The 13,860-nt window shown below is 39.6% G+C and overlaps 1 protein-coding gene across 1 annotated transcript in view; it reads right to left on the minus strand.

Moving 5' to 3' along the window:
* Positions 1 to 203: 203 nt before the first annotated feature.
* CCDC88C (coiled-coil domain containing 88C) overlaps positions 204 to 13,860 on the minus strand; it is a gene marked incomplete at both ends in the record, with an annotated part of 85,372 nt that continues 71,715 nt past the window's right edge. The window contains 10 exons of the mRNA XM_079536791.1: positions 204 to 1,220; positions 2,433 to 2,648; positions 3,588 to 3,889; positions 4,621 to 4,689; positions 5,464 to 5,532; positions 5,938 to 6,120; positions 9,851 to 10,092; positions 11,460 to 11,549; positions 12,268 to 12,413; positions 12,652 to 12,838. Of these exons, the coding sequence (XP_079392917.1) occupies positions 204 to 1,220; positions 2,433 to 2,648; positions 3,588 to 3,889; positions 4,621 to 4,689; positions 5,464 to 5,532; positions 5,938 to 6,120; positions 9,851 to 10,092; positions 11,460 to 11,549; positions 12,268 to 12,413; positions 12,652 to 12,838 (2,521 nt within the window). The remainder of the gene's footprint in view (positions 1,221 to 2,432; positions 2,649 to 3,587; positions 3,890 to 4,620; positions 4,690 to 5,463; positions 5,533 to 5,937; positions 6,121 to 9,850; positions 10,093 to 11,459; positions 11,550 to 12,267; positions 12,414 to 12,651; positions 12,839 to 13,860) is intronic.

The raw sequence follows: 13,860 nt of genomic DNA on the forward strand, positions 1-13,860 counted from the left end.
TCAGGCACAACAGTGTCAAAAGATGGACTGGGAGTTTGCTCCTTATTTTTCTTAATCATACTTTGTCCAACAAGAAAACAGTACCCGGAGAACATTCAGATCAGCATGCAGGTGATGTCTTTTAAGACCTGGCACAGTGTCTAGACAAGGACTACCTAACATCAGCAGTGCCAAACATATATACTACAAGCTGCACCCACAGGTTACACGCAGCCATACTCATACCAAACTGTCTGCTGATCCCCCTGGGGATCTGAAGACCCAGGAGTGCTGCTGGAGCTGCTTCCTCTCACAGGCTCCTCCAAAGCCCCACAGCTGCCATCTGGCAGCTTGCCCTGGCACTTGGTAAGCAGGACATCACCCTGGCTTTGCCCTAGGGAAGTATTTCCCTCAGTACTAGTGGAAACAGCTCTGGCAGAGCCCACTGTGGCCCCCTCCCCAGTACGAGGGGCTGGCTTAGGCTTAGTTTTAGAGGGAGTGTGTGGTGTGGGTGCGTAGTGTTGCCCAGGGTTCACTCGCTCCTGTTGCTGCACATTCAGACTGCTGGTGGATGCGGTAGGTGAGGCAGAAAATTGGTGGAAGGAGAGCGGCCTCTCATCTTTTGGTGGGGCCAGGGAAAGGCGCCTTGCATCAAGCTGCCGACAACGAGAATCAACACCTTGCATGGAACCTGCCATCTTCGCTGACTGGGGCCTCTCTCTTAAGGTTGCCTGAGAGCTTGTTGGTACAGAAGCTCTTGAAGACTGACAGACAGCATCCCTGCCCCCACGCAAGTCTCCTACCGACTTCTGAGGGCTCTCCTGCCTATACGCCTCTGGGCCGGTGGCTCTGAGGAGATCTGCAGATGCTAAGCTGAACGCCCTGCTCAGTGAGGTACTCCTCCTGCTGACCGACCCAGGCTGCTGTGGCTGTGCTGTCTGCCGCACAGCACTGGTGGATTGCTGCTGTGGCACATGAGGAGGCTTCAGGGGGCCCTGGGAATTTGCCAGAGGCTCAGGTTCGACTTGTCTGAGGTTCGGCTTCATGTAATTTCCAGGCTTAGCTGTTCTTCCTTCTTCACCAGTGACAGCCATCTTTACAGCTGGAGCAACGTGACCAGCGGGCATCATCTTGGCAGCCTCCTTTCTTGACGGTTGAACCAGTGGGATCCCAGTAGCTGAAGGCTCATTTGCTTTCTTAAAATAATCACTCAGCAAATCCTCTCTGTTACTGGAGGTGTCCTGTGAAAAAATGAGCATGTGTTACATTAATGACAACACCTTCTGTGCAAAGAAACAAGAAAAGCTTTTCATTCAATCTTCCTTCTCACTTATTTCAAGAGACTCAAAACCACAGATTTTATATGTAAATGTGGAATAGAAGACACAAATGCTTGCAACGGATATAAATTCAAATAAAGGGATAACATGCTCATCATAAGTAATTGTGACAGCCTAACTTGCCAGGCTAATTGTCATAAATCTGAAGACTTTTCACTTCACTAGCAACCTGGGCAGCAGCCTTTTTGCTTCCTATCACATCAGCCACTATCACTGTAACATTATTGTTGAAAAGAATGAAATCTTCTATTGGTTTCAACAATATCCATGATGTTCTGTCACTTTCCAGAATACAGTTCCTCTGGGTAATACTCTGTGATATCACAGACACAAAAAGAAAAAAAAACCTTGCTAGCAACATAAGAAAGTTTCATTGCTTTTGCCTTGGATTTCCTCACCTCTCCCAGTCAATATGCTACATATGTTAAAAGGTGCATGTACTACGTAATGAAACGTGCATTACAAAACAGAAAAATGATTGCTTGTCCTCACTCGCAAATTTCAAGTCAGACAATTAACCTGGCAGTAGAAGAAAATGAGTATTGCATATCTCATGGGGATGGTCCATGCAAATAAAAAATGGTCATGTTTGATCAGCTGTCACTGGACTATTAGTATGAGGCATACTCATAATACTTAAAGCACATGCTGTCTTCATGAAAAATGCACTGACACATGCTCAGGATACATATTTCTTCACTCTTCTCTAGGGAGCATGTTAAAGCTTAATCTATTCATTTAATTAAAGTTCCAACCATTTCTTCCAGTTACAAAACTCATCTGCTGCAAGTGAACACTATCAACAGGAATAGCAGTTGAAATGCAGCTGGAAGATTTCTATGCTCAACTAAATGTTACAGTGTTAAGGTCATTTTTACTTCACTTCGAACTGCTGTTGTGCACATTAACATTACAGAATTACTCATTCTCCAAAAACATGTGTTTATGAACAAGCAGTGGAAATACTTTATGAGCAAGTAATGCAAGTAATCTGGCAGCCTTAGTCTTTAAGTAACAGCTGAGAGTTACAATATGCTTTTATAGGTATTAATATGCTAGCAAAAGCTGTGGTAAGTTGGAAGCTGTTGCCTTCATAGCAAGAACAATGGATACCCTGGGGATATACAGTGAAGTGGATCTCCTATTTCCCCTGTCTGTTCTGTCTCTCATGCAGTCAGGACATGAATGAATGAGGAGTGATTCGAGCAACTGCGAAGGCTCCTGACGGAGGGAAGGACATAGGGTGTAGCAAGAGGGATACAGTGCATCAGCTTCTAACAGAAATTGGTGCAATGAAATCATTTCACTCTCATCTAAACTGCGTCGATGCTGAAAAGGAACAAGGATGACAGGGTGAAAACGGAGATGTGGTCAAGTAGTCACAGACAATAAAAATCAAATTTTAAACATGTCTAAAAGCTATGAAAATTATTATAACTAAAGAACGAGAGGCATATTTAAGTATTGCTCTGAAACTTCAAGGACAAGAATTTATTGATGTCACAGAACAGTACAGCTCTGCTGATTTCAACACTGTTACCAAGGCATTCATTAAACAGAAACACCCGTTCACTTACATTTCCAGGGAACTGTTCTTAAGATATTAATATGCTTAACACTGCACCACTTTACTACTCTACAGTGTATCTGAGCAGTAAACAAATGCCATAAAAAAAAAGAAAAAAAAGCCTCCTTTCTCTGGCCAAGCACCTTACAGTGTAGCATATTCTTGCAGTGGCTGAACCAACAGAACAGTGTCAGCATGGTGAAGGCAATGGAAATTTCCTTTAGCAAGAAAAATATTATCAATGCCATGATGGCCTTTTCAGATCAGGAGACAATTTCATAACTGCATTCTCTATTGAAAACTACCGTTAGATCTCATTTCCAATTATATTTAACAGCTAAAAATCACAGAAAACTTATCCATTCACAGGGAAGAATAGCTGGAATTCAAAACTGATGATATAATACAAAAACTCAAAACAAGTATTTGCTTTTAAAAAGCCCCAGTTCAATACACAATACTTGCAGTGAGTTATCTGTATTACTTGCCACAGCCAACACAGCAGAATAAATGAACAAGCACTGCGTAAAATTAATCTTAATTGTTATTAACTAGTTAACTTTCAAGTTTCAATATGCAAAATTCACAGTTCTCTGGAAGTTTCACACTTACAAACAAGGATCTTCTGTTTCCTGGTTTTCCTATGCCTTTATGCCCCTCAGTCAGCTTTGAGCAGGTTATTGGCACCAAGAAGTACTTACACTTGGTGGAGATAGCCTGTTGCTCTCTTCCAGGAACTCTTCCAAGGTTACCATCTCACTGCCAGGTGAGGCAGAGCGCTGCCTGCCCGTGTAAGACTGAGATGGAGCACTCTTCTGAGGTATATCATAAGAGATCGAACCATTCCTGTGGAAGGAGGACTCATATCTGCTGCTAGGGTCTACGATGGCAGAAGCAGAGTGAAAGGGATAGCGGTCTCGGAGCAAGGCTGGCACCTCTCTGCTTGGCACCATATCTTCACTGCTGAGGCTCTCAGTTCTACCATGAATATGATCTAAGGAACCTGCAAAAAAATCATGAATACGATGATTTTTCCCTTTGTTCAACAGATTTACTGAGGTAGGAACATTACGACATAGGGCTATTTCCACACAGACTAGGTGGCATTGCTGTCACTACTTTCTCTTCCCACAACTCATAAAAAATCAGAATTAGTAAACGTCTTATTTTCTTTGAGTCCCTATGCTGACCAAGCACAGCTACTTGCCCAAAGAACAGGAGTAATATAGTTAATCCAGGAGGCCTCTTTACCACCTCTGCGCCACTTGATCTCTCAGTCATGACTATGTGATCTGAGTGCCAAAACCTGGCAGTGGGAAAGCTAAAAGTGGAATTTTCCACAATACTTGATCTCATTTACCCTTCAAAGACTCAGAATTTTAGCAAGTCAGAGTGCACTGATTACTTATACAAGCTGTGTAGAGGAAGAAGAGCAGAGATTTGTTGCTGTAAAAAGAATGTGAAGAGTAGCCTGTTACTTCCCACAATATGATGCCAGTCAGACTGAGGCAAACCTAGACTGCCTGCCTTAAAAGCCACCACTTGCCAGAATCAGTCTTAGAAAAATACTTCTTGCCAGTAGTGTTTTGATTCCCAAGACAGCCATGTCCAGATTGTATAATCATTAAATTTCAAAACAGTCTTCAAGTTTAATTGGAAGGAAAACAGCACTTTGCACACAATTTCATGTAATTTCACTTCCTGTTTGTTAGAACTCAGCTGTAAAAGCTTTACCTTTCAAATTGAGTGGTGAACTACTGCTGGATGCATTTCTGCTGCTCTCTAGACTGCTTGGTCTGGACACTGAAAAACAGGAAACAAGCCTTTTAACAAACTGAAGTTCTTTTGCTTTTCTACAATAGCTGGGTGCAGTCTGCCTTCTGAAAATAGGACCTGTACAACCGAGTCACTCTGAAAACACTAACAACATGATATACAGAGGATGAACAAAGTCTAGACGAAGTAGAAATCATTCCCATTTTTCAAGTCAAGTTGCTCAGGATGACTTCATTTTTCTCACTTTTATTTTTTGCACCAAAAAACCATACTTTTACAACAACTATAAACAAATTAACACTAATATTGAATAAGTTCATATCGTAAGCTGTCTCTCAGCTCATTTCTTTGGAGGAAGCTGGTAAGCAGCTTGCAAATTAAGTGTTCTGCAAATCTTTGAGCAGGCAGTGCTGCTGTTAGACCATTTCCACCATGTATTCTCCCTTTCCCCTCTATATATACATATATAAATTCATTTTTTGATCTACCTCCTTACAACACTGTTCAGAAAGATCAGCAACAAATAGGTACAGGATGCATTAAAGTGTCTGCTGTTGAGGCAAAGCAATTTTGTTTCAATGTCAGCATTACTTCTGAAAATTCATTTTAGGAAAACATCCACTAAAAGCTTCTCAAAAGAAAAAAAATAAATGTTTAGACCCAAAATCCCCAAACAGTTTTGCATTACTGCACTGATCCTACAATATTTAACTAAAATGTTTAAGGATAGCTCACATGGGTGTAAATAAAAGAAGCCTTAATGTAGAGGTCTTAGAGCACTTCTGTATGCTACAATCTTACCATGCTGTCTGGTGCTTGCAAACTCTACCTCAGGGGACTGGTCACATAGATTATCTTCTGAGTTATAGCCTAAAAAGAACACAAATTAGTCAGAACACCGAAGTTGAAAGGCAGTATTAAACAAAGAAGACCAATCCTCTAGGTCAGTCTCTAACAGATTCTAGCAATGTAAAAAGTTGAGATGATCAAGTGGATTTTAGAGCCAATACAGGAACAGCAGCCAATTTCTAACCACTGCTATGAGTCACTGGCAGATAACCATGGTACAACCGACTAACAACAAAATGTGGTCTGTGGAGTTGATGGCATTAAGAGTAAGAAAACTCTGGATTTCATCAATTAAACAGATGAAGTCAGAGTGAAAAGATTTGTGCTGGTTTTTTACGTGAATGTCAGTAGAAGCCAAGATTTACTCAAGAACAAAAAAGTCGCCTGACTTGTACAAACAGCTGGTAGATCAAATGCAGAGCACACCTTTCGGTCTGCTTGGGACCCTGGAGATGGGGGTGGAAGTGTGCAGGTGAATAGCTGAGGTTGAGCAAGTCCTGGGACCCAGCTCCACACAAGAGTGTTTGGTCTCAGAGTCTGCTGAGATTTCAACAGTATCACTGCCGCTCCCATGATGGGAACTCCTCTTTTGCTTCAGATCTGTTAGCACTGAGGGGGGAGAAAGAGAAATAAAACGAGTCATTGAAAAACAGCATTAGGAGATGCATATTTACCTTCTCATACAAACAGGACAAGCAGGCACAAAGAAACTGCACAACAGAGGAGCGACGTTTGCAAGCTTTCCCATAACCAGTTTTGTATTGAACAACAAATTTCTGCCACCAGTTTTTCAATCATGTGTGCTCTCTGTAAAGTGTGGGAGTGACAAGGGCTGTTTAGTGCCAGTGGGAGGGTTGGTATTATACATGCAGAAGTTACTGTGAAATGAGGAAGAAAAGGATCAAAGACTTGAATGCAGAAAAAATAACTGAGGTGTGAAATTCCCATAACGTTATTCCTTACAGGTACATTTTATAAGCATTTCAGTAACAAAAGAGAATAAGGATGGAGTGACTTGTTTAAAAGGAAAATACATTGATTTGGAAATTAACTATTGTGATTTGCACACTAAGCTAACTGCTTTCAGGTTTAGATCTTTACTGTAGTAACAGCATGGTCTCTTCAAGGTTAAAACTGCTGCTCTTGCAATGCTCTGCTGCAGTGCCTTTTAGGTGGAATTCATGGGATCTTAGCAAGAACACACAAAAACTACCTGCTAGAATATTACTTAAATTCAGAAAGCTGGCGACATCTTTCCTAGTAATGATGTAGGTCACCTCATTTCTTGTAACACTTCAAGGCACCCGCAAAACAGAACAAAATTTAGGGCATTAACTACAGGAAACAGCTTTAATGAGATGCAAGGTTTGAGGTTCTCATACATTTTTAAGGAATATGTGCTTAACTGATTGTAATTAAAAGCTGAAAACACAGCAGATTGCAGCGGTCAAAATAAACTCGCAGACAAGAAACAGTTCAAAGCACAGAGTAGCAGCAAAGCTGTATTAGAGAAAGCAGACCAAGTTACTGTCATATCAGATGACTCCTGGAAACTTGCTTCAGAAAAAAAAGTTTTATCCCACAGTCTGTGTGGGCTCCATAGCACAGCGTCTGCACTTTCTCTTAGAATTGAAGTTGATGGCACTCTTACTGGGGCAACTACTGGCTAAAGTTTGGCATGCAAAAACACATTTCTAACTGACTTGAAAAATGCACTTAACATCTTTCACAGATGCCAGAATTATTAATTGCCCTTGACAAAGACACTATGAAATCCCTAACTGGGCAGCAAGAAGCTTATGCGTCACTGCCCTTGGTTGTATCACTTCTAGGAGTGAGAAAGGAGATGAGACAGATCCTCTGGGTTTCTGCTGAGCTTCTCATGTATCACAGCACATTGCCTGTGCTGCACACTGCTCCCTCTCTTAATACAGAGCAGGGATAGAAGCCATTGGTTCATTTCAGAAGTTACCAGCTAATGACTACCAGGCAGTAAGAATTCTAGGCAATAAATCCATGAAGGAGGTTATTTCCAACATTAAGAGAACAAATGTCCTTTTCTGAAAACATCTCTCAAGACAGAAACAGCTAAGATTTAATCTTTCTGCTCAATTCAAGATTAATTTCACAGCTCTATGAACTCCTTAAACAGCAGATTAGGATGCAAACTTCAAGACACTTTATGGGAAGAATTCTCCCAGTAGCTTCCACTCTATATTCAAAGTTAGGCTACCTATAAGAAGACAACGATGTTAAAAAAAATGCCATTATTAGCAATTAGTTGTGCAAAGTATTGGAAAACTCTCCAAGTTTCGAAACTGGTTACATATTATATTTGCATTTTAGTAGGTCTGTAACATTGCAGAAAGCAAAGCAGCAGCAATCAGTTCAACACTTCAACTGGACACAACGCAAGTACGTGACTGCAAGGAAATATCCAAGCGCACAGCAACTCCACTTACTTATAACATGCACCACAGCCAATATACATACGCAAACTGTATGCCATGAGGTCCCCTAAAATTGTGCTGCATTGAAGAAATGATCCAGTGTGCAAAAGTGATTCATCTTCTACAGGAAAACTTAAGTCCACGTTCACTAATCTGTGCTTGTATTTAGAGTACTGTAAAGGCATGCTGAGTGTTTCTATCAAGGTGTGTGTTCTTTTAAGGCACGTGGGTTTAAAATGTTTGTCAGAAGTAAATGAAGATAAATACTAAAGAAAAGGTGTTAGATATCTCCCAATTCCGAGAAAGAAAAAGGCTCATTGGGAGAGGGCGGGAAGTCGGAAGAAGACCAGAACCGGAGCCGACTAGAGAGAGACTGGTGATTCGATGGAGACTTAGGAGACTTTTCTTTATCCTTGCTTTTGCTTCTCAAAAAGGCAATCTTTCTGCGCTGCACAGCTAAATTGTAATCACCCAGGTATCCCAAAAAGAAGAAGAAAAAAAAAAAAGTGAAAAAAGCCCATGTATGTAAAGCTTAAGTGTCTTAAAACAGATTAAACACTGCACAACCAGTAAGAAATGACAGAGGATAAACAAAGACTAACATCTATTTAGAGGACTCAGATTAATGCATAATTAACCACAGTTAATCTGACTCATCTTAATGCACAGATTAAGAAATATACATAAAACATAAGCAACTTCATTAAGAAATAACTGTTAGAACCCCCTCAATGTTTTAATTAAAAGACAAAGAATCAGACAGGTCTGCATGCTCCTTGGTGATTATATACTCAGATCTCCTAGATGTTTTCTAGCTTTAGTACTGGTGCTCATCATCTCAACATAAGCATGTCTCACTTAAAGTCTCTGGGGCTTCACTCTTGATTTTACCTCCAGCACTTGGTGAAGGCTTTTTTATTAGAAATCCAACCCCAAATTTCCAGGCTGAACTTCAGATGCAGACTACAAACTTCTAGCATTTCCCAGAACCACGTGGATGGTTTGGAACGTGCACTATTTTAGGTGAATCAAAGGACTCCAAGAAAGGAGAAGAAGAAACATAAAACCAATCAAAACAAAAACTAACAAACAGATACTTGTAGTAGTCTGTAGCAGCAACTATATTCCTTGGCTCATCCCCTTCTGTCTCCTGCACCTCCCAGCCGTGATGCAGGAAATACTACATAAAAACTAAGTTCAAAATTGCTTCTAGGACAAAAAACTATACGCAGAACCTGAAAAAAGTGATCTCAATAGAATAAGTAAAACTTGTTTCTGTATTTTCTTCAATAAAGACTACAGTGTATTTATTTTGAGGAGCTGTCTTCTAAATTCCCTGTCACTAGGAATAGCTGATCTACTGCAGAAAGTAACTGCCAGAGAGATCATTTTGTCTTTCTTATTCCTTTTAATGTTTCAAAAATTATTTCATCTTTTTACATTAAGAAATTAATTTGATCCCAAGTCAACTCATTGCATCATCCTCCAAAATAATATTACCATAAAAAAGCATTTTCTACATGATTTCTTTTGCATGTGCGCCATCTTCTGGCAGTGGCTGTAGGACCAGCCTTGTCTACTTGAACAGATGTTAATAAATATGACCATAAAATTACATGGATCAGCTTTAAACTGATCTGTCGCGAAGTCCCCGTGAAAATTTTTCATCAACTTACTCAGTACTACACAACACGCTTAGATCAACTATGAAACCGTACAAAAGCTGAAGGGAAAAGAAGCAGATAAAAGAAACAAATCAAACACTAGTTTACTAAAAAGAAAGATTTAAAACTATGTGATGCAGTATCAATATATCTTAAGAAAAATAACTAAAAAAAAAACCATCAGAAACCTGTTTGGCTCATAAACTTGGGCTGAGCATTGCATACCTTTAGTTGCAGAACCTCCAGGGTTCTCTCTCTCTTCCACAGAGTTTGACCCTTGAGAAGTATTATCCTGAGATTCTTGTTGATATTTCAGTTTTTGCGAGGCAGATGGAGAGTTTACTGTCTCTGGGGATTCAGAATGCCATAGAGGACTCTCTGCTGCTGGCTTCAACCGCTCCCTTGTAGACTCCTTCTTTGGCTTGATTAGTTTGACTAAGGCTCTGGCTCCAATCCAGTGGTTTTTCCTAATAAAAGAGGTTTAGGGAACAGGATTCAAAAAACACTACATGAAGAAGTTTACAGCTGTGCTAAAGCCACCAAGCTACGTTCTTATTTTTTTGTTGTCATGAACCGGTTGGAAAGATGGAGCATGAACTTTTAGAATTCTCTCCTGAAGTCTAAATTATTTTACAGAAATATTTCTTCAGTATGAGAGATACGAGAAAAACAAATGTTTCCCTCTGCTAGAAATCTAAATTATACACATGGGCCTACACAAGTCATTTCAACTCTGAGAAAAGCTTTACAACAGCAAAAGTCCAAAAACTGAAGAAATGAAAACTGCTCTAAGAATTTTTTCCCAGTATCAGCTTGACCTACGTAGGTGGAATTAGCTTGTCTCTTTTTTGTTATTAAGCAAGCCTTTTCTCCCTGATGGACAGCTCATATCCTGCGAAACAGAAGCTCATGAAACTTCTGCTGCTGCTGCTTTGTTGAGTATACGGAGTCCCTGAACTCGTCTGGGACACAAATCCAGTGCTGGTCATGAAGCAGTTTCAAAACAAAGGCAAGAGACTGTTTTGTGTAAAACCGTCCCCCAGGAGGAGCTATATACACATCACCAAACATTATTCATCGGGATCTCATATCCTCCATCTATTCAGAGCTGTTGTGGCAGCAACTTAAATATTCTGAGGCTAAAGCAAGAACCTGACCACCAGCTCAGCATTGTTTTAGCACTAGCACTAAATGAGCTATCAATATTGAAGCTTCTTAGTCTCTCCTGTAGTCCTTTCTTCCCTTTCTATAAAAACACATGAAGGATATCTTCTGTACATCTGTGTACATTATTTCACTTAAGTTTCATCCACCACAGTTCTTGGAAAAATGCATAGATATTTCTGTTGGAATTCTGTTTTCTGAATTAAGAGCAGAGAAATTTGTACCTTCTGATATACTTTTGCTGCTTTTAGTTATGGGCATAAGTCATCACAGAACTTTGGAGCTCCTTAATTTAACTACTGTGCTGCCATGCAGATTTAAAACAAAACAATCCCAGAAGAAATTCCACCTTCTCAAAGGTGGAAGGATGAGCGTGCACTTCTCAAGGCCGTCATATTGAGCATGGCAAAGTGCCTCTTTTATAGTTAGTACTGTTTCAGATTCCAGTACTAAGAGACAGAACCCCATGTGAGGCACTGTACTCTCTATTAACACAAGCTAGATCAGGGCTTTTAAGTTCACTCTGCAAACCATTCCCAAAGAGAGAAGTGGAGATGATATTCTGTCCTCACTTCAGATGAAATTCCAATTGTCTCCCACTATGGAGAGACCTTTCTCACCCTCACAAATCTGTACATCAATAGCAAAACTGAACCCAAACAGCACTTACTTTTTTGGAGTAGGATCATAAAACTTGTACTGATCCATTATTTTCTCTTCAAGTTTTTCCTTGTGTCTCTTTAAGGCATTTAGTTTATCACTATGATAAGAAAAAGCATATTCTGAATTATCTGTATGAAATCAAACACAAAAGGCCAAAGAGAGCAAAGAGAATGAAATATCCTCCTGTCACATAAGCTTCAGAATGCTACTGAGCTCACTCACTATACAGAAAAGTACAATAATCTGTGTAGCTTGCTAGTGAGTGACTTTTGTGCAATAAGCACGGAAGGTGAAAGAACAACAGTAGATTTAAGTTAGATTACTCAGTAACAACTAACGTAGCTTTTTTTGGCGAGTGGATGTTAGGAAAATATATACATATATATATTATTTGCTGATTGTTCAATCTTATTTACAGTCCACTGACAAATCACTGACAGACACAGCCTTACTTAGGAAACTGAAACACAAAATTAGTAAGACTAGACTCCTGCTGCAACGCAGCTCTTTCTCAGGTTCTTCAGATTTCTTTGAGAAGCTTGTTTTAGCATTCCAGCTTTTACAGCTAAGTTCTCCACATGGATTCATTTGCATTATTTAAAAAGAGCTATCTGTACTTTCGTGTAAGGCAATACAAAGAAATTCTGTAGCATATTCCCATTATGGAAAATCTTCTGAATATTTCCTTTTCTAGGTAGGTATCAAGTAGATCAGTCAACCTTCTGCTCTCCCTTCTTCTTCTAATAGATGATTAGTATTCTACAGTTGTCTAAAACACTTTTTCAGGGATCACAATTCAAAACTCTTTTCCTTACATGTATTGTTTCTGTTCTTCATGATACTGATCCTTGTTCTCCATGTTCTGCTCCAGTAACATCTGATTCTGCTGGTTCAGCATCTGAATTTGACTTAGAAGATGATGATTCTCTTCTTCCAGATTTCCCTTGAGACGTGACAGCAGCTATTGAACAAGACAGACAGATGAATTTCTACCCTATACTTGACTTCTCTGGAGCAGCAATGCAATCAAGCTAACACAACAGCAGAGCAACCTAAGATACAAACAGATCAACTCTAGAGTATATAAGGGCATACTGTTATAAACATATAGCTTGACTTTCTGTACATTTACCAGAAATTTCGAACAATGGATGCTCTCTTACACCAATCCAGCAATGTACCTACTTATTGCTACTCACCTCACAGTGGTTATCCAGCTTGGTCAGAGAGATATCCATGGACTGGTGCTGTTCTTTCAGCTCATCATAGCGAGCCTGCCAACGATTCAGCTCCAGCTGAGAGTTGTTCAAGGAAGTTTTCAGTTCTTTAGTGTGTGAATGCAGCCCTTCATATTCTGCCTTTAATTGGTTGTGCAAGAAATTCACCCTAAACATGAAAAAGCCAGCAGGCTTGTGAAGAACATTTCATACAAAGTGCCTCATATTCAAAGACTACATTTTAAGCATGCGCCAAATCAAATGTTAAGTTCTAATGACTACTAAAGACATTTTTATTCTTGTCACAAAAAAAAAAAAGTTATAATAGCATTATAAAATGTTTTTAATCTTCTGTTGGATTAGAAGAAAATAGACAACAAATAAATATGCTATTCCTCCATTGGGTAAGAAGCACATCATAAATTTCTGAGGCAGGATGTATTTAAGAGCATCTTGATATACAGGCAGCTCTACCTGGCATAAGAGTACTAACACAACTTTTGTTTTTGTTTTTTTGTTTTTTTTCCTGATGCATGAAATATAAGCATGTGTTATATGAACACAGATATGACATTGTAATGCTGTAAATGAGAATATGGCATTCCTTTGTACCTTTTGGTAAATCTAAAAATGCCTACTACTCACAAAGGCATAAAATTAAAGGAGCAGATAAATGAAAATGGTTTCATTCTGTACCTGCTGACAGACAGCTACATCTTCCTCTCTTTCAGCACTGTAAATAACATTTTGCAACGTATTTCCTTGTTCCTAGAGAAACTGGATTGAAACCAGAAGGCTCAAGGAAACAGTGTTTGCAGAGCTCAGCAGTGTACGAGGGTACATTAAACTCAGACAACATACAAAGCTTTTCTGATTGAACTGAAGGTGTAATGTTTAAACATGATTAAATCTAATGCTGTTTGAACTTGAAACCTTGGAGTCTTATTTGTAACAAACTTTTTTCTCAAAAGGCCTTTTAGCAGTGAGACTGAATTGGTTCTAACAGTGAGAAATGAGCAGGAATTGTAGGATCATAGAATATCTCAAGTTGCAAGGGACCCACCATAAGGATCATCAAGTCCAAACTCCAAAATGGACCATCCAAAAACTCACAATTCTGAGAGCACTGTCCAGACACTTCTTGAACTTTGGAAGCTTGAGGCTGCCCTGGGGAGACTGTTCTAGAGCCCA

This window comes from Tetrao urogallus (assembly GCF_951394365.1).
Source record: "Tetrao urogallus genome assembly, chromosome: 6".
In the NCBI taxonomy this organism is placed as follows: domain Eukaryota; kingdom Metazoa; phylum Chordata; class Aves; order Galliformes; family Phasianidae; genus Tetrao; species Tetrao urogallus.